Source organism: Leishmania martiniquensis, chromosome 16 (genome assembly GCF_017916325.1).
Source record: "Leishmania martiniquensis isolate LSCM1 chromosome 16, whole genome shotgun sequence".
Taxonomy (NCBI): domain Eukaryota; phylum Euglenozoa; class Kinetoplastea; order Trypanosomatida; family Trypanosomatidae; genus Leishmania; species Leishmania martiniquensis.
The window spans coordinates 149,200-176,947 of record NC_090151.1 but is presented as its reverse complement, the minus strand read 5'-3'; the positions used below and the strand labels follow the sequence as shown (position 1 = coordinate 176,947).

The 27,748-nt window shown below is 61.9% G+C and overlaps 9 protein-coding genes across 9 annotated transcripts; all 9 read left to right on the top strand.

The window, feature by feature from the left end:
* Window positions 1-1,312: 1,312 nt before the first annotated feature.
* Window positions 1,313-2,212, top strand: LSCM1_05683 (uncharacterized protein; the record flags this gene model as incomplete). Its single annotated transcript, XM_067323129.1, has 1 exon — window positions 1,313-2,212. The coding sequence occupies one exon, from the start codon at window positions 1,313-1,315 to the stop codon at window positions 2,210-2,212; it is 900 nt and encodes a 299-aa protein (XP_067179764.1).
* Window positions 2,213-4,318: 2,106 nt separating this feature from the next.
* LSCM1_05682 (uncharacterized protein) lies at window positions 4,319-4,792 on the top strand (the record flags this gene model as incomplete). Its single annotated transcript, XM_067323128.1, has 1 exon — window positions 4,319-4,792. One exon carries the CDS (start codon window positions 4,319-4,321, stop codon window positions 4,790-4,792), a length of 474 nt encoding a protein of 157 aa, XP_067179763.1.
* A 2,819-nt stretch (window positions 4,793-7,611) lies between these two features.
* Window positions 7,612-8,091, top strand: LSCM1_05681 (uncharacterized protein; the record flags this gene model as incomplete). Its single annotated transcript, XM_067323127.1, has 1 exon — window positions 7,612-8,091. One exon carries the CDS (start codon window positions 7,612-7,614, stop codon window positions 8,089-8,091), a length of 480 nt encoding a protein of 159 aa, XP_067179762.1.
* A 1,151-nt stretch (window positions 8,092-9,242) lies between these two features.
* On the top strand, window positions 9,243-10,013 carry LSCM1_05680 (uncharacterized protein; the record flags this gene model as incomplete). Its single annotated transcript, XM_067323126.1, has 1 exon — window positions 9,243-10,013. One exon carries the CDS (start codon window positions 9,243-9,245, stop codon window positions 10,011-10,013), a length of 771 nt encoding a protein of 256 aa, XP_067179761.1.
* A 1,457-nt stretch (window positions 10,014-11,470) lies between these two features.
* On the top strand, window positions 11,471-12,370 carry LSCM1_05679 (uncharacterized protein; the record flags this gene model as incomplete). The annotated part of the gene is made up of 1 exon (XM_067323125.1): window positions 11,471-12,370. The coding sequence occupies one exon, from the start codon at window positions 11,471-11,473 to the stop codon at window positions 12,368-12,370; it is 900 nt and encodes a 299-aa protein (XP_067179760.1).
* Window positions 12,371-14,118: 1,748 nt separating this feature from the next.
* On the top strand, window positions 14,119-17,772 carry LSCM1_05678 (uncharacterized protein; the record flags this gene model as incomplete). Its single annotated transcript, XM_067323124.1, has 1 exon — window positions 14,119-17,772. The coding sequence occupies one exon, from the start codon at window positions 14,119-14,121 to the stop codon at window positions 17,770-17,772; it is 3,654 nt and encodes a 1,217-aa protein (XP_067179759.1).
* A 1,795-nt stretch (window positions 17,773-19,567) lies between these two features.
* Window positions 19,568-20,116, top strand: LSCM1_05677 (uncharacterized protein; the record flags this gene model as incomplete). Its single annotated transcript, XM_067323123.1, has 1 exon — window positions 19,568-20,116. The coding sequence occupies one exon, from the start codon at window positions 19,568-19,570 to the stop codon at window positions 20,114-20,116; it is 549 nt and encodes a 182-aa protein (XP_067179758.1).
* A 1,139-nt stretch (window positions 20,117-21,255) lies between these two features.
* LSCM1_05676 (uncharacterized protein) lies at window positions 21,256-23,847 on the top strand (the record flags this gene model as incomplete). Its single annotated transcript, XM_067323122.1, has 1 exon — window positions 21,256-23,847. The coding sequence occupies one exon, from the start codon at window positions 21,256-21,258 to the stop codon at window positions 23,845-23,847; it is 2,592 nt and encodes an 863-aa protein (XP_067179757.1).
* A 1,295-nt stretch (window positions 23,848-25,142) lies between these two features.
* On the top strand, window positions 25,143-26,738 carry LSCM1_05675 (uncharacterized protein; the record flags this gene model as incomplete). The annotated part of the gene is made up of 1 exon (XM_067323121.1): window positions 25,143-26,738. One exon carries the CDS (start codon window positions 25,143-25,145, stop codon window positions 26,736-26,738), a length of 1,596 nt encoding a protein of 531 aa, XP_067179756.1.
* Window positions 26,739-27,748: the final 1,010 nt, after the last annotated feature.

The window sequence follows — 27,748 nt, the reverse complement described above, 5'->3', positions numbered from 1 at the left end:
GTGTGCTGACACTGATGCTCTGCCTCCGTCTGTCCTTCTCTCGAGCGCATTGGCGCCGCGGTTGGAGCGATTGGATGCGCGCGACAAAGAGTCTCATCGGCACCTAAGTGTCGATGGCGTTACGCTCGCCATAACAAGGCCCCAGAGGGCGCCACCTGTGCCGCCAAGAATGCCCCAGGAGAAAAAACTAAGGGGCGGCGCACATGAGAGCTATGCACCACTTCCTCATTCTTCTTTGCACTCTGAATGGCTGTTCGAAGGGGGTTAGGCGGCGAGGAGAACGTGGCGGCACAGCGGGCGACGGCACAGGCGCGCATCAAGGGCCTCGAGAGAGGGCTGTGGGCGCTCCTGAGCCGCCTCCCTGCAGTGCTCGCGTGGCCTGCTGCATACTGCCGCCTTTGTTCCTCTCTCAGTTCTCCTGCGTTCATCGGCGAGCGCGCGACGGACCAGTGACTGTATACCTCCCGGCACCCGCCTGCCTGCACACACGGCCCCCGAAGCTGGACCGTCATTGAAAATCCGCGAGAGGGCTTATCCTCTGTCTAGCCGACTTCGCTTTGCCCGAGCCGCCCCCCTCCTCGGCCGAGCTGAGCGGGCCCAGACGGCGGCGCGGGGAGGGAGAAGAGGCGGCCAAAGGGCGAGGGCTGCGGCACCGTAAGACGGTGGATGGAGAAAGAGGCACGGTGGCAACGGGCGCATCGATGTCTGCGCACGCGTGAGTATACCCGCGTGCCTCATCTCGGATCTCGTGACTTCTGATCGCCCACATGCTGTGCTGCCACCCCGTTTCTCTCTCTGCCACCTATTCCAGTCATCACTTTCAATGATGGCTAGCTCGGAATCGCTCATCGTCTCGTGCCACTCGTGGTCCACTCTATGACGCCGCCGCGATCTGCACCCCCTCCCCCGACGCACATCGCGAGAGAGAGCGCCAACCTCTCGTTTGGGCAATACCTTTGCCTGTGAGTCGGAGCGGCTGCGTGACCGCCGCGCACGCGAGTCGCAGAAATATGACTGCAACAGTGCGTTTCCGCGCTCATTGGCTTACGTGTCTCTCTCGCTGCCCTGCGCGGAGGCTCGCCCGCCTCTACTCAACGAATGCACCGCGCTCCTTGTGTGCGCCTCTACGCCTTCTTTCCTCACCCGCTCTCTTTTCCTGCGACACTCCGCACATGCGCATTCCGCCAGGTGACCTGCACGCAGCCCCTCATTCACCTCTCATTCACCTCACCATCGGCACCCGCTCGCGACGACATCTCTGTGTATTTGCACACGCGCTCCCACTGCCGCCCCCACGCTCCCACCAGGCCTGATGTACCGACTGCCGCCCGCGCTCCGCACTGTATGCGGCGCCTGCGTCGTGCTCTGTGCGCTGCTCGCGTCATTGGCTGTGGCGCAAAAGCCGTACAGCTTCGATGAGGCGTGGCGGGCCCACTTCTTCTCCCGTGCGTCCTACTGCAAGACACGACTCATCAGCTCGTGGACGTGCGGTCCTGCGTGCCGTAACGTGAGCAACTTTCGCGTAACGACGATCATGTACGACTATGAAATGGACACCAGCGGCTTTATGGGACTGGATCACGCGAACAAGCAGATCGTGGTCGCCTTCCGCGGTGCCAACGACATTGAGAAATTCTTGCGTGAGTTCAGCGACACGATAGTGAGCTATGAGCTGCGATACATCTGCGGCAGGCGGTGCAGTGTGAACCTGGACTTCTCCCATGCCTTCGCTTCCCTGCGTGACAAGACAAGAAGCGCTCTGCTGCAGCTGATCCGAGCGAACCCCACGTACGAGGTCCTCGTCACTGGGCACTCGCTCGGTGGGGCCCTCGCGGTGCTGGCTGCTGCTGACCTGCAGGTGCAGCTCAACAACCTCGGGGGCTCCCCTCGCTACAAGCCGGTGTCTCTGTACACGTTTGGCGCGCCGCGAGTGGGCAACAGTGCCTTTTCAAGGTGGGTGGATGCGTTGCTGGCGAAGGGGGCCAAGTACCGCATCACCCATGGGCGCGACCCGGTGGTGCGCATTCCTTCGCTCTGGTTTGGCTACATGCACACCACTTCCGAGGTGTTCTACCGCACGCGCTCGAACGACAGTGTTGTGATGTGCATGGACTCGCCGGGCTTGGAGGACTCGGAATGCAGCATCGACATGGTCTCAGGGTGGACCGAAGACCACATGAACTATTTGGGAGACACCGTCAAGTGCGAATGAGGCACCTCCCCTCTCCTCCCCGCTTCTTTGCTTTCCTCTCCTCTCCCCCTCCTCTCCCTCCACGCACGGATGCTGCTCGCCAGCGCTCTCGCGCGAGTGTGGCGGCGACAGAGGAGACGCTTTTCTGAGGTGGTCTCTGCGTGTCTTGCCGCTTACTTCACTCGCCTGCCGCTGGTGTTCGCTCTTCCATTTGTGAGAGTCAGATTTGCATAGGCGCGCTCAGTGCACCCCGCGTCTTTTTTTCTCTCCCTGAACTCTTTTCTTCGCTTTTCTTCATTGAGTGAGAGGTTCGCTGGCGGTGCGACTGGATGTGGTCCGCGCTGTCCATGCGCAGCCTCTCTTCCTTCTTCCGGCGCCGCCCAATCGTTTCATTCTTCCGGCGTCGCCCAATCGTTTCTTCCACTCCCCCCTATTTGTTCCTCGGGTGCTCCGATGCGTTTGCATACATGGACTCGGAAGCAGCGGAAAACAAAGGCGCGCGTGGCACTCGCGCGAGGTGACGCCGGCGCGAGTCCGTGGTCCCCCCGGGGCTGTGCCCCTCTACCGCCTCACGGGATGTGGCCGCGCTTTGCGGCCTTCCCCGCGTGCTACGAGCGCCTCGATCTCTCCGAGCCGCGAGGTGCACGGCCGGCGCGGAAAGAGGGCTGCTCTTATCCGTGCGCCTCCAATGTTGCGCCTGGCGCCTCCATCTGTCGTAGCGGTGCCTGCCACTGCGGACTGCCATCCTCATGACACGCCTCTGCTCCACGCCTCTCTCTTCCTCTGCCGCGCTTTTCCTGCTGCGCACACGGAGTAGCGCTCCACGCCGGCGGACCGCACACGCCCATGCGCGTGAGGGGCGGCGTCGGGCCGCGCCGCGCGTCCGTCTGCATTCGTCAACTCGAGAGAAGTGTCGCGCGGAGGGCGCGCGGGCCCGGGTGAGGGCGGGCGCCTCCTGCTGCCGCTGGGCCGTGGCGGCGCTCGGCCTGTCGCGGTGCGTCTGTGTGTGTGGGGTCGCTACGGGCGTGCCCGTGGCCACGTGGGCGTGCGGGGGTGGCGCCGCAGCTGGAGGGGACGGTGGGCGAAGCACAGCATGCCGGCAAAGCGCAGAGCGGGTCTCCGAGGGCGCCAGCCGACCTTGTCCCGGAGCACACGCGGCGTGCGGGTGGACCCCCCCTTCATGCCTGAATCTCTAGGCGCGCCGTCCACCCGGATCCGCGTGGCGCCGATGGCGCAGCGCGCTTGTGAAGGGGCGGGCGGGCGGTTTGGCTGAGGAGCGTGCTCGGCGCGTGGCCGACCCTGATCGCTGGACGGCGCGTCGCAGACGGGCTGAGTTGCAGTCGCCAGCGCAACGGTGGCGGGCAAGAGGGACAGCGAAGTCTGACGCATCTTCGCTCATTGCTTGGTTGGTGAGGCGTTTGTCGAGAACTGTAACAGGAAAAACGGAAGGAGAAAGCGAAAGCGTCAGATGCGTCATGGAGACGAGTCTGAAAGAGATTGAGATGACGCTGGCCCCTTGTTGCTGTGCTCTGCGACGCTTCGTAGGAGTGGATGGGGGGCATCAGCCTCTCAGGGTGTGGGACCGCCACCATTCTGCAGATGTCACTGCACTTGTTTTTGGCCTTGTTCACTCATATCTTTACGTCCATTTCGTTTTTTTTTTTCGGAGCCACTGCGCGCACCTCGCGTTTAGTAGTCACCGGCATGCGTGATTACCTTTCACTTTCTGGCTGATCTCTTTCTAACTTCAACGACCATAGCGCCACACTCCATTGTTTTTCCCGCTCCGCTGCGGTAAGCTCATCTGTGCCTCACCGAACCCCACTGCCGAGGAGATCAACGCTCAGGGGAAGTCGGGGTCATTCGTGCAGCTCACGATCCCGAGAAGGCCACGCACAGTACTGATCACGAGAGAGACGGCGAAGCAAATAGAGAAGGTGGAACGCATTTTTTCTCTTTTTGCCCGCCGTTGCACTGCGACACATCTGGCAGGAGTGGTATACGAATGCATCGACCAACGCCGAATCAGACTGCATCGCCTCATCAATGCTTCTCTCACGTCTTTTGCTTCTCATCTTCGTCGCGCTGCTGTCAGCATGCGGTGTATGCGCGGCGCTGTTCCCACTCATGCGTAAGAAAGGACTCGCCGTTCAAGGCCACGCAGCAGAAAAGGCGGTCTATCTCTGGTACGAGGAGATCAAGTACACGATCGGGAGGGAGCATTACTCCTTTCGCGCCTACCACCGCTACCACAGGTGCGATGGGTTCAGGGCGGCTGCGGTGCTGAGCGCCGCACTTGACGTCGCCGCGTGCGGCTTGGGCGCCCTCATCTGCCTACTTGCCGCAGCCCATCTCTGCGCACAGACGAAGTTCAGCATCTGCTGCTCCATCATGGTCCTCTGCTTTGTGACGTTTGCCTGCTTAGCCGTGTCGGTCGCGGCTATTGTGTTCCTTTATTGCACCGACATGTGCGTCAACGAGGATGCGAAGCGGGCGGTGGCCCTGCGTGACCAGGGCTTCATTCTCGAGGAGGGGTTCATCTTCATCTGTGTGGCAGCGGGTGGCTTCTTCATAGCTGTCTTTCTGGAAGTGTTCAGCTAAGGGCAGTGCAGCGACGGTATGTGGCCGCGTACGCCTTCATTATCGGCGCCTTTTGTTCTCCGATGACGGAAGCAGGGGCGCGACCCTCGATGTGACGGATGTCTGCGCCTCCCACCCAGTGTATGCGTGTGCGTGTGTGTGTGTGTGTCCTCCCCATCCGCTTTTCTTTGCTTCTCTTCTCACAGCGCTGTTCCTCAGCTGCCCTCTCTTCCATCCCCCCTTCTCTCCCTCTAGTCGTTCATTTTTCTCGGCCCCTGCATGCTATGAGCAGCTCAGCATGTCGCCGCCTCTGCGCACTCTAGCCCTCTTCTCCCTCTCTATCTCTCCTCGTATTTTCTTTTTCGCCCTCGGTGAGCAGCTGCGGCGTCCACAATCGTGCTCGTTGGGCCGTGCGCCTGGCTGCTGGGGCATCTCTCCTCGTTTGCCTGTGGCCTTCTGCTGCGTTTCCTTCACCCTTTTTCATGCCGCACTAGCCGTAGGCGTGGTGCGGCACCCTGTAGATGTACGGATGCGAGGGAGGGGAGGGCAGCCACCCAATGAGTGATGTAAGTTGGGATAGGGAGGCGAAGTCTGCCACGGCAGAGGAGGGAGGGAGGAGGGGGTGGGGTGGGGTGGGCCCGTGTACAGCTCTGGTGCATACGTGGGTGTGCCATGAGCCGTGGGCGGAATGCGTTCTTCTCTCTTTTCTACTTGGAAAGGAGGAGCAAAGCGAAAAAAAAAGGCAGAATCGCCCCCCTCCCCCTCCCCCTCCCTCCCACGCGCACACATACAGACACCCCTCTCCTTCTCCCTGAAAGAAGAACAAATCAGTGTGCACACTTAAACACACACAAAAAGAGGCGAACGCGCGAATGGATCGCCATTCGTGGGTGCAAAGAGGGATTACCTGTATGTGTGAGGTGACCTTTGCCGGTGCCTTCTCTGTCGGCCTTTTAATTTCATCGTTAGTTTATTTATTTATTTTCTTTTTTTTTGGTGAGGGGCGGAGGGGAAGGGGGTCTCCTCTCCCTCTCTTCGATTCTTTTCGGCTGCCGGCCCCTTCTCCATGCACAGAGAACACTCCCCCACGCCCGCCCCCCCCTCTTCCACCCCTCGCCGTCTCGTCGATCGACATGTTCGCCGCTCCACCCCCTTTTTTTACGTCGATCCGCTCTCTTGTTTGCCCCTTTGTGATGATCTTTTGATCGCCCACGCCTCCGCCCTCCGCAAGTGCCTCTTAATCGTGTGCCGACCCCCTGCCTTTTTTTTTCGCCTCCTCCCTCCTTCCACTCCCCCGGTGAGAGCGGTGCGTGCCACCGTCTTACATGCACGCACACGCAAGCACTCCGGAGACCAAGCTGGGCATGCACTTCGCCTCTTCGCTTTTCATTGGCCCTTGGCTGTGTCGCATTGGGTTCTCCCCCCACCCCCGTTGCTGCTCTGGCGCTCAGTGCTGGATCTCTGGCATCGATGCACTCGTCTGCAGAGGGGAGGGGGTAGGAAGAGGGAGGAGGGGTGAATGCACAGTCAAGCGCGCCTCTTACAGGGAGTGCGAGAGAGTCCGCCCAGCGAAGTGGAGAATAAAGAAAAGAGGAGAAGCCGCTGCTCTCCCTTTAAGCTGTGGTGCATATGCCCCCTCCACCCTCCCCTCTCTCATCCGTCTCCGAATCCCTGCATTGATTGGTTTATATATATATATATTTTAAAGTGTATGTACCACTTTTCCCTCTCGTATCGCTTTGGTCGTCCGTTCCTCCTCTGTTGCAGGCGCTCCCGCTCACGTGTAGCCGTTCGTGTATGCGTCGGCATGGGTGCTGGAAGAGGTTAGACATGAAAAAATGCTGCTTGGCTTCCGTCTCGGCCGGTGTGCCTGTCTACGGTGGGCGTTGCGCTCAAGCTTTTTATACGTCTCTCCCTCTTCTCTGTTTTTTCCATTGATCCTGCATTCTCATTGACTTGGCGCCTGCGTGTGTTTGGGTGTGCCACCGCCCCCCTCTCTCCCCTCCCCCCTTCTAAGGTGCACTCCTGCCTAAGCGCTTGCGCAGCTCCTTTCTCTTCTTCCCTCTCGTGCTCCTCTCTGATGCGCCTCTCCCTGTTCCGATTTTCTTCCGACTCCTCTTTCGCCATCGGCAGGATTACCCGCATGCGCGCTGATCCCCTGCGCAGCCCGAAGGCTACTGAGGTATACGAGCGCGTCGGGAAGGGACTAGGGTGCAAGACTGATGAGGGTGGCAATAGATGCAGCCCTGGAGTGCCATCGTGCTTCCTATGGCCTCTGTGAGCTGGTGGAGGAGCGAATGGGGGCCTTGTCGGGTCTGCGTAGCGCAGTCAGGCGTATGGGGTACGGTGGAAACGGCTCCAGAAAAAAAAAGTGTCGCGCGCAGAGAGGCTTTACGCGTGCGCTCCACTCTTCGCGTGCTGCCCAACACAGCTTCCCTCGCTTCCGGCGTGTTTCAAGTGCACGGGGCCAGCAAAACTAAGCCTACCGGCTACACTGTCTTCAGAAGGCGCTTCTGCTACGCGGGTCGCCCAGCAGCGCCTTTCACACGGCATCGAGTGTCACCCACTCCGCGAAACTTGCAGTATGATGGTCGCCCTGCCTCCCTCTCTCTCTTTCATGTGCTGGCCCCTGTCTGTCTTATCGCTGGTTGCGGCTTCCTGTCCTCCTCTCCTGCGCCTTTGAAATTGTATACGTACCATCGCACGCACGCACCGCTTACATCCTTTAAACGCTTATCCCCCCCGCCCTCACTTCTGACTACTCCTCCCGCGGAACCTACGCTCATAAGCAAGGGACGCGTCGTGAACATCACCACTCGACTCCGTGACCGACAACCAAGATGGTCCACTCGTACGGCTACAAGTCCGGCACCCGCCACCTCTTCGCCAAGAAGTTCCGCAAGCACGGCGCTCCGTCCGTGTCGACAATCCTGACGAACGTGAAGGTCGGCGACTACGTCGATGTCGTTGCTGACTCTGCAGTGCGTGAGGGCATGCCGCACAAGTACTACCATGGCCGCACCGGTATTGTGTGGAACGTGACACCCCGCGGCGTCGGCGTCATCATCAACAAGCCGGTCCGCACACGCACCCTGCGCAAGCGCATCTGCGTCCGCTTCGAGCACGTCCGCAAGTCTCGCTGCCAGGAGGCGTTCAAGGTGAAGGAGCACCAGTTCCAGGCCTTCCTCGCCGCCAAGAAGGCCGGCAAGGCGCTGCCGCCGCTGAAGAAGAGCACCCGCCAGGGCGGTATTGTTCGCCCCAAGAACGTGGAGGCGCTAGCCCGTCGCGTGGCGGACTACGAGGCGATGCTGCCATACTAAGCGCTTGAACGTTGGTGAGACCGTGTCACTTGGTGTGCAGGTGAGTAGATGTGCTGAGTGACATCTGGCGACCGCCGAGCTGCCGTCTCGCTCCTCTTTCCTTCCTCAACTATTTCTCGCTCTGTCCCCTCGTGTGGACAGGCACGGAAGAGACCGTTGAGGGAGGATGGAGGGGGGAAGTGGCGGTGGCATCGGGCTCGGGGTGCAGACTCAGGTAGTACGTGTGCCTATGCATGCCGACGACAGGTGTTGTTCGTAGCTCATCCCTCCGACTGGAGCATAGCTGATTTTCTTTTCGCTTAGTTTTTTCTTTCGGGGGATCGCTCTCCGCCCGTGCAGGCGCACCTCAGACATCCCAATGCTCTCCACTCCGCTGTGAGCGGACGTGGTGTATGCGGTGCGCCCAGTGAGCCCTCTCCGTAGCTTTTCCCACCAACCGGCCCCGTTATGACTAAAAAAAAGAGGAAGGCAGAGCAGCGGCGCCACCAAACGCACGCGTAGCGATGGCATTAAGTGCCCCCTGAAAGTGGTAATCAGCGAGCCGCTCCTCGTACCTCTCCTGAGCCCGGCAGGCAACGAAACGCGTGTCGGAGGAAGGGGTCGGCGCGCTCGGTGCATGCGCGTCTTGCGTTTCCTGTAGAAATGCCACCCCATGCACGTGTTGTCCCTCCCTCCCCCACTCCTCCACGTCCTTCGACACTTTCATCATTCGCGCTCGTGCTCTTGCGATACCCATTCGACACAGAGTTGGAGCGCAGGTGTGCGGTCGGGCCCGGCTGCGTGCCTCCCTTTTTTGCTATCTTGACACAGCTTGTGTGTGTGTGCTCTCACGCACGTGTTTCTGCGGAGGGTGTTGCCTTCATCACCTCAACGAAGTCCGCCACTGCTGTCTCCCTTTGGCATTGCCACCTGCTGGCATCCGTACATCCCCCTCCCTCCTCCCCAGCGTGCATGGGGGTGCCGCATACGAATCCGCTAGGGGGCAGGCATTCAGCAATTACAAGAGGACACAAGGCACGACCACCTCTACAGGCGTCTTTGAGGTTAGGAGGGCGGCCAGCCTCTCCCCTTTCCCAACACCGTCTCCGTCAATATACGCGTCTGGTCTAAGCCACCGTGGCCGCCGCCTCCTCACGAAGGGCAGTGCTGCGATGTGGCGGTACAGCGTAGTGCAGCTGCCGCCGGCGCTGCGGTGCAGAAGGGCAGCACTGGCCCCTTGGCAGTCTTTTTTCTCCACCTCTGGCAGGGCGAGCAGCAGCAACCATAGTGGGTGGGCGCTCCCCAAGCAGATAGCTGACTGGTACCCTCGAAAGGGCGGCGAGTTTCTTGCGAACACGCTGACGGGCCACAACGCCTTCATTAAAGGCATTCCAACTCGCTTCGACGAGATGCACGCACGGCACTTCTCGCTCATCGAGGCTCTTTCTATCACCCCACTCTACACACTGACGATAGTGCACTACTGTTCCATCTTTTGCCAGTACCCGACCCGCGTCGAGGTGCTCAAGCCGATGCTGGAGGAGCTGGGCCAGAAGAGTGGGCTGCAGTACCGCTGGCTGCTCATCATGCAGGCCAAGAAGGCGCCGGTGGAGATCATCGCGTGGCGGTGTGGACTACTCACCTCGCAGATTTTGCTCTTGCCCCTCTGGCTCTTTCTCGCAGCTGCAGCGCCACAGCTCGTGCACGCCACTATCGCCTTCTCCAGCCACATCCTGCACGCCAAGTACAGCTGCCTGAGTGCCCGTGAGAGTGACGCCGCCGGTGGCCGGGCATCGGTGGTGCCGGGGTTCGTCTCGGAGGCAGCAACCATGTATGCAGCAAAGGAGGCCTTTCACGATGCGCAGAGCACTGCCTTACCAACAGACTTTGGGGCGGCGACTGTGCTGCTGCTGCTGTTGTTGCTGCTCTTTCTCACGGCGTGAGCCGGGCGCTCAGCGCAAGGGAACGCGTGTGGCGTTGTGTGGAGCTCTTTTTTTTCTATTTGTGTCGTTGGAGGCTCTCGCAATGGTTGAACGTGGCGATGTGTGAGGGGAGGGGGGCAAGAGGGAACTCGGGCAGCAGCTCGATGCCACGGATCGCGCCCGCGTGTGCAGGAAGACATCTGCATATTGAATGATGCGCGAGTGGGCGATCCCCACACATGGCCCTTCTATTCCCCTCTTCCCCCAACACACACATACACACACACACACGGGCACACATCAAGGAAACGTTGATAGCAGCCACCTCTACCACAGGAGCCACATAAGCACATTTTCAAGCTCGATTTCTCTGCCTCTGAGACTTGCCCTCTTTGCCGCTCGACCGGACGCCTCTCCCCTCCGCTCCCGCATCTACGCGACCGCCTGCCGCCGTCATGTCTGCACCACTTCCTTTCGCCCTCTTCGTGACCTTTGCACATTCGCTGGATCGCGCTGAGGACTGCTGATTGCTCGCGTGCTTTTGATGAGCTGTGCGCGACAGCGTCGTCTCACGTCTCCCGATTTCGCCTTCAGACGTGCAGTGAAGTAGATTTGGTTGCCTATTCTCGTCCTTTCCAAGCGGCACCGTCGTCGGCTCCGCCCCCCCTCTCACCGGAGCCGGCGCGGACCATTTCTTCTGACGCTTCGCTCCTCCCCGCCTTCAGCTGTCGGCGCCGACTCTTGCCTCCGTTGTTTCCTATCGCTCTCTGTTGAGACAGGCGAGATGCGCCCTCTCCTCTCCTCTTTGGTACTCCCACTGACAGACCTTTGCCCCCCTCCCCCCTTCCCCCCCAATGCCGACCCTAAACCCAAACTTGCACGAATAGATGACCGTTTTTTTTTTGTTTTCGCTGTGCGTGCTTCTCATCACAGCGTAAGCGTGGATGCGCGTCTGATGCTATGCATCTTCAGAAATGTGGAGCTTGCCGTTGCTTGTTCGCCGAACTCTCTTGCTGGATTCGTTCACCTTCTCACCGACTCCCATGAACACGAGCACGCGCGCTTATTCTTCTGCTTTTGTCTAACTGTCGACTTGAGGGCAAACAGGAATAAACGAGCCCGTCTAGGTAATAGCGAAACAGCACGCCCCAACGCTCACCATCGCTCCTGCGTGGTGCCTCCCTTTTCGCTTCGCTGCACTTCCTTGCGTTTACGTGTCTCTCTCGCTGCCCTGCGCGGAGGCTCGCCCGCCTCTACTCAACGAATGCACCGCGCTCCTTGTGTGCGCCTCTACGCCTTCTTTCCTCACCCGCTCTCTTTTCCTGCGACACTCCGCACATGCGCATTCCGCCAGGTGACCTGCACGCAGCCCCTCATTCACCTCTCATTCACCTCACCATCGGCACCCGCTCGCGACGACATCTCTGTGTATTTGCACACGCGCTCCCACTGCCGCCCCCACGCTCCCACCAGGCCTGATGTACCGACTGCCGCCCGCGCTCCGCACTGTATGCGGCGCCTGCGTCGTGCTCTGTGCGCTGCTCGCGTCATTGGCTGTGGCGCAAAAGCCGTACAGCTTCGATGAGGCGTGGCGGGCCCACTTCTTCTCCCGTGCGTCCTACTGCAAGACACGACTCATCAGCTCGTGGACGTGCGGTCCTGCGTGCCGTAACGTGAGCAACTTTCGCGTAACGACGATCATGTACGACTATGAAATGGACACCAGCGGCTTTATGGGACTGGATCACGCGAACAAGCAGATCGTGGTCGCCTTCCGCGGTGCCAACGACATTGAGAAATTCTTGCGTGAGTTCAGCGACACGATAGTGAGCTATGAGCTGCGATACATCTGCGGCAGGCGGTGCAGTGTGAACCTGGACTTCTCCCATGCCTTCGCTTCCCTGCGTGACAAGACAAGAAGCGCTCTGCTGCAGCTGATCCGAGCGAACCCCACGTACGAGGTCCTCGTCACTGGGCACTCGCTCGGTGGGGCCCTCGCGGTGCTGGCTGCTGCTGACCTGCAGGTGCAGCTCAACAACCTCGGGGGCTCCCCTCGCTACAAGCCGGTGTCTCTGTACACGTTTGGCGCGCCGCGAGTGGGCAACAGTGCCTTTTCAAGGTGGGTGGATGCGTTGCTGGCGAAGGGGGCCAAGTACCGCATCACCCATGGGCGCGACCCGGTGGTGCGCATTCCTTCGCTCTGGTTTGGCTACATGCACACCACTTCCGAGGTGTTCTACCGCACGCGCTCGAACGACAGTGTTGTGATGTGCATGGACTCGCCGGGCTTGGAGGACTCGGAATGCAGCATCGACATGGTCTCAGGGTGGACCGAAGACCACATGAACTATTTGGGAGACACCGTCAAGTGCGAATGAGGCACCTCCCCTCTCCTCCCCGCTTCTTTGCTTTCCTCTCCTCTCCCCCTCCTCTCCCTCCACGCACGGATGCTGCTCGCCAGCGCTCTCGCGCGAGTGTGGCGGCGACAGAGGAGACGCTTTTCTGAGGTGGTCTCTGCGTGTCTTGCCGCTTACTTCACTCGCCTGCCGCTGGTGTTCGCTCTTCCATTTGTGAGAGTCAGATTTGCATAGGCGCGCTCAGTGCACCCCGCGTCTTTTTTTCTCTCCCTGAACTCTTTTCTTCGCTTTTCTTCATTGAGTGAGAGGTTCGCTGGCGGTGCGACTGGATGTGGTCCGCGCTGTCCATGCGCAGCCTCTCTTCCTTCTTCCGGCGCCGCCCAATCGTTTCATTCTTCCGGCGTCGCCCAATCGTTTCTTCCACTCCCCCCTATTTGTTCCTCGGGTGCTCCGATGCGTTTGCATACATGGACTCGGAAGCAGCGGAAAACAAAGGCGCGCGTGGCACTCGCGCGAGGTGACGCCGGCGCGAGTCCGTGGTCCCCCCGGGGCTGTGCCCCTCTACCGCCTCACGGGATGTGGCCGCGCTTTGCGGCCTTCCCCGCGTGCTACGAGCGCCTCGATCTCTCCGAGCCGCGAGGTGCACGGCCGGCGCGGAAAGAGGGCTGCTCTTATCCGTGCGCCTCCAATGTTGCGCCTGGCGCCTCCATCTGTCGTAGCGGTGCCTGCCACTGCGGACTGCCATCCTCATGACACGCCTCTGCTCCACGCCTCTCTCTTCCTCTGCCGCGCTTTTCCTGCTGCGCACACGGAGTAGCGCTCCACGCCGGCGGACCGCACACGCCCATGCGCGTGAGGGGCGGCGTCGGGCCGCGCCGCGCGTCCGTCTGCATTCGTCAACTCGAGAGAAGTGTCGCGCGGAGGGCGCGCGGGCCCGGGTGAGGGCGGGCGCCTCCTGCTGCCGCTGGGCCGTGGCGGCGCTCGGCCTGTCGCGGTGCGTCTGTGTGTGTGGGGTCGCTACGGGCGTGCCCGTGGCCACGTGGGCGTGCGGGGGTGGCGCCGCAGCTGGAGGGGACGGTGGGCGAAGCACAGCATGCCGGCAAAGCGCAGAGCGGGTCTCCGAGGGCGCCAGCCGACCTTGTCCCGGAGCACACGCGGCGTGCGGGTGGACCCCCCCTTCATGCCTGAATCTCTAGGCGCGCCGTCCACCCGGATCCGCGTGGCGCCGATGGCGCAGCGCGCTTGTGAAGGGGCGGGCGGGCGGTTTGGCTGAGGAGCGTGTCCGAGTGTTCGGCGAAATTTGTGAGGGTACAGGAAAGGGGATCCTCTATGGTGATGGTGCAAGGGGGATTTTTTCTCTTTTTAGTGCCCTGTGTGTTCGAGCGCATGAAACGTACAGGCATAATGGGGAAGTGGGGTGCTCGAAGACGGGTACGCTGACGAGCTCAACTGCGAGCAATGAACTGTGACTCTCTCTTTCTCTCTGCCTGTCTTTCCGTCTCTCCTGCTGATTCATTCGGCGCCGCTCTCGAAGAGACGCTTTTTTTTTCGCGGCGCTGAGCCACTTTCATATCTACGACTGAATTGTTTTTTTCTGATTTTTTTTGCTTGTGATCTCGTTCCACCAAGGAGGCGACTACACAAGGGGCACGCTCACACAGTCAGTGGCGGATCTGTCGACAGGCCTACATCACAGGGCGCGGAGACGCAGTCGAGCACTATTTGAAAAAGGCAAGAAGATCGTTACCCGCCCGGGCGTGTGAGCGAAGATGAACGTGAGCTTTCTTTTAAGCCTCCCCGCCAGCCTGGCGGAATACAAGGGAGTGAAGAAGATGCTGGCAGACGCGGCTGCGTTCCATGTAGAGGAGCGCGGCGCCGGAGGTGACGTCGTGGTACCCGGGCTGTTCTGCGGGTGCGACCCGGAGGGCCGGCCACTGGGCTCTGGCGGCGGCACAGTGCATCTGTTGCACGAATGCTATGCAGAGGAGCAGCGCCACGCATCCGCATCTGCGAAGAAGTCGTTCCTGTCGTGGCTGCGACTCTCGGACAACGATGGCCGGGTGGTTGTGCACGCTGGCGGCCTGAGCCGCCGCCTGCTTGCGTACGCGACGATGAGCAAGGCGCTGCTGCCACTGCCTCCGTGTCGGTGGCACCGTGGCAGCCAGCTGTCACGCACGCTGCTGTCGACGCAGGTGCCGATGTACCGGGATATCATCACGACAGCGCCGGCCAACCTGCGCACACTGATTGCGTGCGGTGACATTTGTGTGTGCCGCAGAGGTCCACTGCCGGCTCTTTCGAAGTTCGCCGACAGTGACGTGCTGTGCTTTGGCATTTCCACGGACGCGCCCCTCTTGCAGAGCCACGGCGTATTTTTCATGACACGTGAGAGGCCGTTTGACCTCGACTACATGCTGCAGAAGCCGTCGCTGGCGGAGGTCCGGAAGCGCGCGGCAGAGGGTCGTCACTCTTTTCTTCTGGATGTAGGCATGTGGATGCTGAGTGACCGTGCAGTGGAGGTCTTGGCGCGCAAGTGCATTGGGAGTGCGCTGTATGCGGACGACGTGAGCGGCAGCGAGCGCCGCTGCACGGTAGTACACAACGCGTACGATTTGTACTCGGAGTTCGGCCCTGCGCTGGGCCGCAACGCGTCGCGGGTCGACCCGGAGGTGGCGGGACTGAAGGCGAGCGTTGTGGAGCTGCGCGACGCTGCGTTCCTGCACTACGGAACAAGCCGGGAGCTGATCTCGTCGACGGAGACGCTGCAGAGCTGCGAGTCGCTGAGACCGTCGTGGTCGTGGAGCACGCCGTTCGATGGGGTGCTTGCACCTTCGCGCTATTGTGACGGGGAGGCGCGGCTGCCCGGTGGTGCTGCGGGTGCGCGCGGTAGCGGGGCGACGGAGAGGCTGGACTTCGCTAGGGGCGACGCAATGCCGCTGCTTGCGACCCCATCGTCGGTAATTGTACACAACTCGGTCATTCTCGCGCCGCTGGACGGGTCTGCTGCTGCTGGTGCGTCAGCGGGAGCGTCGCTGCCGCCTGTACGGCAGCTGTGGGCGGAGAGCAGCTGGGTGGGCGCGCGGTGGGCGCTGCAAGGTCAGCACTTGCTGACGGGGATTCCGCGCAACGACTGGGTGCTTGCGCTGCCCCTCGGCGTGTGCGTCAGCGTTGTGCCTGTGCTGCCCGCTGCGCTCGGCTGCTGCTGCAGTGGCGGTGGCGTTGTAGGGCCGCAGGCTGCGCGGCCGTACCACATCGACGACGCGTTCTGCGGCGATGTGCGCAGCGGCTCGACGATGTACATGGGGATGCCCCTGCTCGACTGGCTGTCGAGCCGCGGGCTCAGCGTGGCAGAGCTGTATCCTGCTGCACTGGCTGCGGACGACGGCGCTGCGGGGCCGCTGGATATCTACGAGGCTGCGCTGTTCCCGGTGTGCGCGACGGAGAGGCAGCTTGGCGACTACCTATACGTCGCGACGCTGCCTCTGGAGGCCGCAGCTGGCGGCGGCGCTGCTGTGGACGCTGTGCGACTCGCTGCTGGGCAGGCTGTGTGGCGGACGCAGCCACGCGTGTCTGCGATGGACCTGCTGCGGCTGGCAGACGTGCCTGCGATACTGCGCAACAGCGAGTACTACGAGCGACGGATGCTGACGCTGTTGTTTGCGCTTGTGGCTGCTGACCCCATGCCACAGGACCTGTGCGTCTCAGCGCTGTCTGTGCGGAGCGCGCCGACGGGCACGCCTGCGCTGCCGTCTGGGCTCTCTGGCGCGATGATTGCACTGCTGCAGCAGCAGTTCTTTCTGCTGGATCTTAACCGCGTTGCGCACCGCGTCGTGGAGCTTGGCGTGGCGCTGCCGCGGCGCAGCGGGCTGACGGAGGGATGGGAAGAGGTGGATGTGGCTGGCAAAGCAGTATCGAAGCCGCGGTGCCCTGACCCGATGGAGGTGTTTGCGAGCGGCACTGACTCCATGGCAGGGAGCTGGGCGCACATCTTCGTAGAAGAGCGCCTCCTGCACGGTCGCGGCCGGGGTGCGCCGCTGTGCTCTGCGCCTGGCCGCATCGTGGCGGCGCACTACCACATGTTTGTGAGCCGCGTGATGCAGCTTGCGCTGGAGGCGATAGATGGTGCGCAACCGGCTCTGCCTGCGGAGGAACAGGCGCGGCGCCTTGCGCTTTTGCATGCGGCGAGCGTGGAGGAGGCGCGCCTGCTGGCGACTCGGCACGATGCCGCCGCCTTTGCGGCACTGCGCGCCGCCATTGTCAGCTCTTTTCCCGATGACCGCCAGAGCCCGGAGCTTGGCGTGCACCTTGACCAAGTCATCTGGGGCCGCTGCCCCGTCCGTATCGACGTGGCCGGGGCATGGACGGATACGCCGCCGTACACGCTTCTGAACGGCGGGAGCGTGATCAACGTTGCCGTGGAGCTCAACGGGCAGCCACCGGTGCAGGTGTACGTGCGCGTACGCCAGGACCCGACCATTGTCATGCGCTCGATCGACTCCGGTGAGCAGGCGAACATCTCGAGCTTCGACGACATCCGCACGTACGCAGCGATACAGAACCCCTTTTCGATCCCGAAGGCTGCACTTGCGCTGTGTGGGTTCTTGCCCGAGCTGTGCACGACGGAGTACACGACGCTGCAGGAGCAGCTGGCTGCGCGGTTCGGCGGCCACGGGCTGGAGATCTCGCTGTTTGTGGCGATCCCAACCGGATCCGGGCTGGGCACGAGCTCCATCGTTGCCGGCACGGTACTGTGGTCACTGGCAGAGTTCTGCAAGCTGCCATGGGACAAGCACGATGTGTGCCGCCGCGTGCTGCTGATTGAGCAGATGCTGACTGCTGGCGGCGGGTGGCAGGACCAGTACGGCGGCCTGTTCGAGGGCCTGAAGCTGGTTCAGTGCGTGCCTGGGCTGCCGTGCCTGCCCACGGTGCGGTGGATGCCGGACAGCGTGTTTACCAACCCAAAGTTCGCCCCGTGCCACCTCCTCTACTACACAGGCATCACTCGAAGGGCAAAGGACATTTTGGCAGAGGTGGTGCAGAAGGTCTTTCTGAACAGCGCGGCGACGCTGCAGCTGCTGCATGAGATGGGCGGGCCCACGACTGCCGCGATGTACGACGCTATCACGATGGGCAACTACAAGGGCTACGCGCGGCTTGTGCAGCGGTCGTGGGAGCAGAAGAAGCGACTTGACGATGGGGTGAGCAATGCTGCGGTGCAGTCGATTGTGGACGTTGTGGAGCCGTACGTGTGGGGTCTGACGCTGCCTGGTGCTGGCGGTGGCGGCTACATGTACATGTGCGCAAAGGACAAGGCGTGCGCTCACCGGATCCGCGAGCTGCTGACGGCGAACCCGCCGAACGCTAATGCCCGTTTCGTGGAGATGAGCGTGTCGGCGTCCGGCCTACAGATCAGTCGATCCTAGGGGCTTGCGAAGCTGACGCACAGGCCACGTGCAGCGGCGCTCCGCCCCGCTGAGAGGCGACTGGCCGATGAGGGCACCTTTGCTTCCCTCTGAACCCCTTTGTGGTGCCATCCGCCAACGACCGCGGACCCTGGCGTATTCTTCTTTCACCTCCCCTCCCCTCCCCTTGTGGCTGTTGCGCTGGAGCTGCGTGCGGCAGTGCGCACGTTCACGCAATCCATGTGATGGGCGGGCCAGGGTGTGCCGCGGTGACTCGAACGCGTCTCACGTGGCGCACAGACTGCCTTAGTGATGTGTGGCGCGTCCGCCCTCCTGGCGCGGGATGCACGCCGGTGGGGGTCGGCATGGCGGGTGCGGCTGCGAGGCGACGTGCACAGCGTGGGGCGGTGCTGTGAGGTGCCTGGCTCGTCGTGCACTGGTGTGGCGCGTGCGCACCGGCTGCACGGCACCACCTCCTCCCCCCTTCCCCGGGAGGGAGGTAGTGGTGTTGGTGGTGGGCCTGTGCGACGGCTGTGACAGAACGTTTACATGCAAAGTGTGAGTGCGGCCTCCACCCCCCCAAAAAAGAAGAAAAACGGTTGCGTTGTAGCGAAGCCGTGCTGCACGGAATCGCTTGCTGTGGTTGTGAAGCGTCGCGCGCGGCTTGTGTGCTTCTGTTAGCGTTTGCGAAAACAGCGGTGGGGGGTGGGCGGGTGGGGCTGAGGGAAGCGCTCCGGGAGAGGCGTGCGGCGGGGGAGGGCATCTCTGCTTTCTCGCTGCACTGCGGAAGGCGGTGTCTTCAGAGAGCGGAGAAGGGCGCCAAGAAGAGGGGGTGGGGAGCGTTGCAGAATCTGTTAAGGGCGTCGGCGCCGCTGCGGTGTGGGCAGCTGGTGGACGAAGCGAAAAGCGTTCTACATTCGTGGCATAAAAAAAGCGCTGTGCCCCTATGCTGTCGCGTTGGTGTGTGGGAAAAGTTTATATGTGCGTATATGCCGTCTCGGGGCTCGGCAGCGGAGGTGCTAAGATGCGGGTCTATAGGCTGAGAGGCCAAGCAGCAGATGCCGCAGCAGGCAGGGCAGGATGAGTGCGTAAGGTGACACATGCGAAGAGAGGGAAGAAAAAAAAGCTCATGCTGGCAGGGGAATGTGGCCTTTTTTTTTGGGGTAAGTTTGTGCCACGCGATTCGCTCGTCGACTGCTCGCCCGGAAAACTTCCTTCCGATCAACGGAGGCACCTCAGGTTTACCCCACTTTTTTTTTGTAATGCTTGTGCGTGGCGTGTGCGAGGGTGCGCTGACAAGGGGAGGCGGCGAAATCTAACCCTTCCTTGTCCGCCTTGCATGGGCCAACCGAATGACGATAAAAAAAACAGGTCGCCGACTCTTTTCCTTCGTCCAAGCAGACGGACACGTGTGTCTTGCCCTGATGCGCACGTAGCCCGCTTTTTGCTTTCAGCGGATGCAGCCGAGACGACAGTTACTCTCATGCGTATCTCTGCTCTCTTGAGTGCCATTTCTCCACGTGTCTGAACCGCTTTTCTCCGTCTCCCCTCCTTCCTCAACGTCGATCAAATATACATATATATATGTGTGTGCGTGCGTCTATGTGTATGCATCCACTTGGGCATGAGCGGGCCTCTGCCTACGCCTCTCGGGACTTTTCGCCGTATAACGCTGATAAGTTTCACACTGGCGGTCGAATACTTCACGCTTTCCCTTTTCTCCCTGCGACGCGACGCAGTGTCGCAACGTTTTTTTCTTTGTGTGCGCTTCACCCGCGGAGGACGTCCGCACACGCCCCACCGCGTCGTCGAAGCGATGGCACCGAAGCAGGCACAGGAGCGGCGGGCCAGTGCCAAGAGGAAGCCGCAGAGGGTGCGGGTCACCAACAAGGCGCTCGAGTCGCGGCAGTTCTCTACAGTCCGCCTCCCACGCGCAAGTGAGGTGCCCGTGCAGAAGGCAGATGTGAAAGGTATGTACCAGCAGCTGGAGAGCGGGCGCTGTGGCGGCGACGCTGCTGCATCCGCCGGCGCCGCCTCAGCCGCCGCTTCCCCACCTTTCTCCTCCGGTTTCGACCCCATCGTGAACGACCCGATGTTTGTGATTGTGAGCCATTCGAAGCACTGGCCACCGCCGTCTCTCGAGGAGCTGCAAGCGCAAACGGGTCATGACCACGGAGACGGCTTCGATTCGTACGATCGGCGTGAGGATGACAAGCGGGCGCGAAGAGAGCGGGTGAGGGTGGTGAAGGGGGAGGTCAACCACCCGCGTGGGAAGCCACGGCAGAACACCATCGTGCAACTCTCGGATAGCAGCAGCAGCAGCGATGCCGAGGATGCTGAGCACCGGGGCGCCAACGCCGAGTAGGCAAAAGGCAGTGCTGAGTTTCAGAGAGAGAGAGACTGTGGATGTCGATGGGGAAAGGCATACAATTCTGTATGTGCGTGCGCGTGGTGTGCTAACGTCGGTGCAGAGGAAGAGTCTCACGGCGTGGCCTGACATATGCATTCCTGTGCTCTTCCCCTGGTCTCTCCCCTCCCCCTCCCATACTTACGCCGACGCGGATGACTGCGCAGGTGTGTCTGCACACCGACACGCAACAGCTTTCCGTGCGGCATACGATCCCACTCGTCGTTGTCTTTGTCGCGCGTCGTCCTTCCCTACTTCAGCTTCTCTCTCACATCTGTCTCGCGGTACCGGCCGCTTCAGGGCGAAGTCCGTGATGCCGTCATGCAGCTTTGCTGGTGCGCGCATTTCTCTGCTTCGCTTGAGCTGCTTTCGCCTGATGGAGTACGGTGACAGTAGCGCATTGCCGTTTGCTCTCATCTTCTCCCTTTCACACGCATAAACGCACGCACAGACCACAACGCTACTACGACAACACGCAAGTGAGGTCGAGAGCGGAGGCATCTATGCGTAGCAGAACCTAAACATCACGCCAGATTGCATGAACTGCAGCCTAGCAGCAGCGGCAGCGACCGCATCCGCTCTGTGAGGCGCGTGCGCATTTCAGGAGATGTTGCACGCGTAAGCGTGTTTTTCTCTCTACTCTATGGAGCAGCTCGCTGCCGCAGCTCAAGCGAGAGGGATAGTGCCGAGTCGAAAAAAAAATTATATGAGGACCTGAGGTGCGGTGCGCACGCGTTGTAGAGTGCTGGCTGAACACCGCATTCGCGGTGAGTGCACCGTGCATGCGGTGCGCTGCGCGCGGCTCAGCTCCTTCTTCTTTGCCGTTGCCTCTGCGCGTTCGCCCTCGGCAATGGGTGCGGTAAACGTGCCGTGGCCACCCGTGTCTGGCTTCGGGTTGGCCTTCCGTGCCTGCCGCCCTCCACCCCGCTTACTGCTTCTCTCTATCCTTCATTGCTCACCTTCTTGACCGCACAACAACAACGAAACATGACCGCGTGTACATGCTGCTATGCGGCATGTGCGTATGTGGTCGCAGTGGCGGCGCAGGCAGTGTGCAGGCCAACCTGTAGACCGCCGAATTATCGAGCAGCTGAGGAATGGGACGTGCGCCAGTCGCCAACGCGCGACTGTACCGCCTTTTGGCCAGCGAGGCGCGTCGATTCGCTTTGCTGCTCGACGCTGGAGCGACGGCTTTGCAGCACGCGGCAGAGCCGTCGACCCGACGCCTGGCTACAGATGATGCAGGGGTGCGGGGCTCAGCTGCTGTACCGCCGCGCGATCGCTCGGCCAGCGTAGGAACCGTATGGAGAGAGCTCACCACGATCCGCACGGGTCCCCAGTACCACCCTGAGAGCGCAGGAGGTCGCGCAAGCCAGCCCACGCACGCTGTCGCAGCAGGCCTGTCTCCTGCTAGCGCCGTGGCTGATGGCATCTGTGCTACAGTGTCCAGCGCCAACCCTTCCACGTGCAACCGCCTCTCCACTGCCATCTCGGCAACCGCAGAAGCGGCTGTGCGGCGTCTCTGTGAGTGGGCGGAGGGAGCGGATAGCGCATCGGACGGGGGCAGCGACCCTGACTGCTTGCCCGCGTCGACTCCGCCGCCGCCACCGCTGCCGGTGAGCGCCTCGGTGGACTGGCTGCATGCGTGGCTAGCGTGCATGACAGCTACCACTGCCATGGCTGGCGGTGGCGCTGCTGCGGCTCTGGTGCCTGCCGCTCAACCCATTCAGGCGCATCATTCTCTCACCAGTGGTGCAGTGATGACACGTGATGCCGCAGCACTATCCGCCTTTCTATCGGGCACGCTGAGCGAGGTCGAAAGGACTCTGGCCAACACGATTGCCTCTTGCATTGGCCTCTCAAGCCGCTTCCAATGGCCATCTCCGTCACCTAGTACATCGCTCAGCGGCGGCGCTAGTAGTGGCGGCTCAGCAGGCCACGGGGGGAGCAGCCGCTGCCCAGCGCAGGCAGCCCTGATGCTGTGGCCCACTGCCATGCGCACGACCAGCGGCTTCATCGCGCCACGTCCGTCGCCATCGTCGAATGTGAGGAGTGCAGCTGCCACTGCTGCATTGACGGCGCTGCCCGCCGTAGCCACTGCTCAGGAGGTGTTCGCTAAGACCTCTACCCGGGGGCCAACACCCTCGAACGCAGGCACCGATGGTGGTGGGGCTCTCTACTCGACTGCGCTGGAGGCCTACACTGTTCTACTTCACACAGCGCGTACGCAGGCTGTGACGCGTGGTGCTGGTCAACACAATGCCTTTGCTCGTAGTGAGTCTGCCAAGCAACAGAGTGGGCGACTGGTGCTGTACTGCGGTGACCAGTGCGACGCACTACTCGTACGGGCCGCGCAGCTGCTTGGCATCGCACATGTGCGTGTCATGCAAACAATCGCGGCGAAGCGTGCGCTGCCGCTCCCCACAGCTCACTCAGCCGGTACCGACACTGCTGGCTGTGAGTCGTGCAGCGTTTACAACTACGCGGTCGACGCGCGTGAGCTGCAGTCCCGCCTCGTGGAGGATGTAGCGGTGGGCTTGTATCCTCTCATGGTGGTCGGCACGTTCGGATCCAGCCTCAGTGGTGCCGTCGATCCACTGCGTGCGATTGGTGAGTTCTGCCAGCGCCTCGGCGTGTGGTTTCACATCGATGCGAGCCACGGTGGCGCGGCTTTGCTTACCGGTGACGCGGAAGACGTTTCGCCATCTGCGTTGCCGCAGCGAGACGCCATCCTTCGCGAGTTTCACGCTGCCGCCGCGCTCGCCGACTCTGTGCTGGTGCCAACTGGCCTGTCCACTGCCGTGCCGTTCACGGCTCTGCCTCTCTCTCCAGCAGGCGGTTTAGCCACTGCTGGCTCTGTGGCACTCTTCGTTGCCCACATTCGCAAGGTGGCGTGGTCCATCCAGGCCCTCGGTGAGGCGCGACAGAGCACCTTCAACCAGTGGATCACCCCTGATGTGACGGAGAGCGACGCGCTTCATGTGTCACCGCTGTCACACATGGGAGGGTGGCTGCGCGAGCAGCGCTTGAGGGGCAGGCTGATGACAAGCGCACTGTCCGCGGCAAATGCGCGTGCGATTGGACGGCCCGTCTCAGCGGCATCATCGGCTCTAGCGACACGGGTCAGTGCACACCAACAGTTTGTGCGTGCGGTGCTGCAGGCTTTCCGCAGCGACGGCCGCTTCGACGCCTCGATAGACGCCGCCGCCTTTGGTATTGTGTGCCTGCGGTGGCTTACTGCCGCCGACGAGGCGACAGTGCAGCTGGCACGCGCCTGGAGTGAGGTGCTCATAGAGGCCCATAACGTGGCTGCAACGTTGCCGAACAAGCATGCTGCGCCGCCGCTGGCGCATGCACTTGACTCCAGCGTGCCGAATGCCGGTGGACCGTCTGCAGGCGACTTGGAAGGGAGCTTGCCTTCTGCACCGCCGGTGCAGGTGTTCGTAGGCCTGGTGCAGCTGCAGCGGCGCGTTTGGATCCACGTCTCATTCGGACCTCTCCTCGACGCCGCTGTGGGCGGGCCAGCATGCTCGGCGACGGGTGCGGAGAGCACTTCTAGCCGCGTTGCGCCAGAGGAATCGACCGCGAGGGCGAGGACGCGCGCGCTCACCTACGTGCAGCACACCTTGAACAAGGCAGCCTCGCTCGTGCGCACTGCGGATGCTGTGAGCACCACACCAGACGATTAGCTGAAGGGCCATGATCCTCTTCAAGTGCGTTTATCACCGAGCACGCGTGTAAGTGGTAGGGTATGGGTCGGCATACCGCACTCCACTTAGTGTAGATCTTCACACCCCTAAGGAGGATTGATCGGGAGGCGGAACAAACAGCAGTGCGGGTGCCGGAGATGAACGGACAGGACTTGCAGGCGCGCATCTAATCTTTGCATCGCCTCATCCTCTCCCCCACCCCTTCTCTCCCGTTGCCCATGCCGAGCGACCCCCTCCCGTGGTGACAGGACCCCTCAGCCAAGCCAGAGCGATGCATGCTTCGGATGCCGTGGCTCAGGTCCCTGAGTGCCCTCTGCGCTGGAGCTGCGTGCGGCAGTGCGCACGTTCACGCAATCCATGTGATGGGCGGGCCAGGGTGTGCCGCGGTGACTCGAACGCGTCTCACGTGGCGCACAGACTGCCTTAGTGATGTGTGGCGCGTCCGCCCTCCTGGCGCGGGATGCACGCCGGTGGGGGTCGGCATGGCGGGTGCGGCTGCGAGGCGACGTGCACAGCGTGGGGCGGTGCTGTGAGGTGCCTGGCTCGTCGTGCACTGGTGTGGCGCGTGCGCACCGGCTGCACGGCACCACCTCCTCCCCCCTTCCCCGGGAGGGAGGTAGTGGTGTTGGTGGTGGGCCTGTGCGACGGCTGTGACAGAACGTTTACATGCAAAGTGTGAGTGCGGCCTCCACCCCCCCAAAAAAGAAGAAAAACGGTTGCGTTGTAGCGAAGCCGTGCTGCACGGCACTTCGAGTAGGTGATGGACGGTGGTTGGTGAGCCTTAGGACGGAGGGCGCGGCAAAGAAGGCGCCGTTTCCGTCTCTTCAGCTGAAGGCTGTGATGTTCCGTGTGGGGCTCCCCTCCTCCGGTTTCACTTTCTGTCTGTCTGTCTCTGTCTTATTCGGCGTACACGGTGGAAAACCTTTTTTTTTTGGTGGTCCCCTTTGGGTGTTGCCCCCCGCACGTTTTTGGCGCTCCTTCCCCGCACACGTGCTGCTCGCGGAACGGCGGACGTGGGGTGTGCCTCGCGGTGCTTCACCGTTCGTGAAACGGGCGCCGGCAGACCGCATGCGCATGGGGAAAGACGCCGAGCCGTTGGCTTTGTGTTGCTCGTCGCGCGCACGCAAAACTTTCACCGACACATAGCTGAGGGCTTATCACTGCCGTGCTTTTCTCTGTTACTCTTTCGGGCAGCAGCGCGCGCTCGCACGCCGTCAAGTAGCGGCGGCTTCACGGGGCTTCCCTCGGATAGACGGGTTTCGGTACCACAGGTCATGTCGCGGGCGACGGCACTGCGCCGAATAGCTGACGCGGCTCCCGCGTGTGCAGTGCGCGCCGTGTGGATGCGCCCTTTCATGACTCGAGCGTGTCTGCTGGTGCCATTGAGAGGGCTCCTCGCAGGCTCAACTCTTTGTGGCACACCTTGTAAAACAGCGGATGCTGCCGGCGATCATCAGCGCGGACTTTTTGGCACTACGCGAGCTCTTTTAATGGGAGGGAAGCGCGTATTTTCCAAGTTGGAGGCCGTAACCCTCGACGCGGAATACCGAGCGCGCATGAGTGACCCTCTTGGCGCGACAACGCTTGAGCTGAATTTGTTGGAGGATCCGACGGCCGGCCTTGCCACGGGCCCGGCGGAGGAGCTGACCCCCACTGAGCTAGAGACGCGAGTCCGGGTTCTCGTCTCCGGCTACACACCGTCCCTCTACCGACTCCTCTACACGCCTTTCGTGGATGTGGTGGGTCTATTGCTGAAGGAGGGGCTGGTACCGACGACTGACTCGGAGGCCGTGCAGAGCAGCAGCAGCAGCAGCCAAAGCGGAAGCGTAGCCGCCACCACCGGGGGTCGCAGTGCAGGAACAGTTTCCACCAACCTCCGACCAGTGAGGCCGGAGGAGATCATGGCGCGCTGGTTTACAGACGGGCCTTCCACGCTCAAGCAGCCTCACGCCACCGCGGAGGCAATGGGCAGGCGACGGTGGAACACGTTTTGCCGCGCATTGGAGGCACACTGGGCCGCTTTTGAAGATGTAATGCCGCTCACCCGCGTCGTGCAGCGCCACAACCTGCGCGAAGAGCTGTACATTCCGCTACTTCGACAGCTCGCGATGGAGCTCGTCGACCCGACGAAGCGCGCCTCTGCCGTGGCTACGCTGCCTGGAGTAATCTTGAGCCTGGCAAACGGTCGCGCGCCGCGCTCGATGGGACTGCCCGAGAAGGACACCGATCGCGTGAGGCTCGTGTCCAACTTGTTTCTCGGGGTGGCACAGGAGACGGGAAACACCGATCTCTCGTACCTCGCTGTGCAGCTGTTGCGCGCCAACGACCTGACCACACCTTTCTCAGCGCAGAAGCAGATAACGAATGTGTTTGCAGCTGCCTACCGCATCGAAACGGACTGGCAGATGCGAGCGACAAGCCTGCTGGTCGAGTCGTATCCGAAGTGGCTCGAGTACTACAGGCGCGTGCAGCTTGACAACAAGATGGCGTTGGACTCACTGGAGCGCGGGTCGGCCGCTTCGACGAGTGAGGAAGGCGCCCGAGCGAATGGGGGCGGAGTGACGGCTGCCGCATCGCGGGCGTCGACGAAAATGCCAACGGCTGCCCAAACACATCGCAGCAAACGGCCCAAAGGCTGCACTGCCAAGTCTAACCGCATGGGCGAGACAGCCGGCAACTCTGCGGGCGATGCTGGGGGGGAGTCGACGGAGCAGTACCGGTACTTCACCAGTCGCCAGCAGGACGACGTCACCCGTGTCACAGCACTCGAGAAGAACATCGACGCCGCGCTGCTCAGCCGAGCGTCGGAGCTGCGCGAGGTACACAAGAGTCGCCGTCGCAAGAGGAGCAAGGACGAAACTGCATCTTGAGCGACCACAGTGTCGGCTTCTGGACGACTCGCCCGAGACGCCTGCCCCCCCCCCCCCATCAGCACCACATCCGTCGCCTTCAAGGCTGACCCGAGGCGCGAGTCGTGCCGCTCACAGCAGTGAAGGTGCTGCCAGCGACGCATGCGTGCGGGATGTGAGCGTGGAGGGAGCAGCGCATCCGGAGGGGCGATGCTGCGCCACCAAAGCAGACGCGCATCTCTTCGAGTGAAGCGCATCTGACCATTGAACCCGCGAATGCGACTGGGCCCACGCACAGCAGCAGACCGGCTCTGCATCCTAACCAAAAGGGCGCTCTGCAGCGGCGGCGGCCACCTTCTTTTCAAAGAGGGTGGGAAGTTTCGGCCCTTAGTGCTTTTACACAGGCGTGCCGGCGCTACCCTGAGTGGGGGCGGGGTGGACTGGGTGGCTGCGCTGCGCGGACGACAGCGTGTTGTTCAGCTGCTGTCGACGCAGGTGGCTGCTGTCCCTAACGGCGGAGTGGGGGGGGAAGAACGGGGAAGTGGGATGGTGCAGAAGATGCTGAGACCATAGACGAGCTGTGACGGCACTGCCATCACCCGGCTGTCTTCGGCGCGTTGCTGGCCCTCCATGTGTGCTACACAGGCATGCTGGCCTGCGCTTTGCTGCACGTTGCGCGCTCCGGATGCACTATGATAGCCGCGAGTGTTTTTCCCATCGTGTTGGTGTGTGCGGAAAGCCCCCCTCCCCCTCTCCCCCTCGATCGATGTGACATAAGCGTCTTGCCGCACTGCTGCTGAGCAGGTTCGTGCCGAGGGTGGGGAGAGAGAGGGAGCCCTCTTATGGAGAGGGGGGTCGCTGCGTTCGGGTCGGTACTCGGCATAGCCAGCGCGGCCGCCGGCAGTGGAAGCGCGCGCAGCTCATGCGGCACTCCTCCACCAATGCGCGTTACAACGAATAAAAATGAGCCTTAGCAAACAATGAAGCTGCGAAGGTGAAACGGATTGGCACCTGAGCAGCAGCGGATGCAC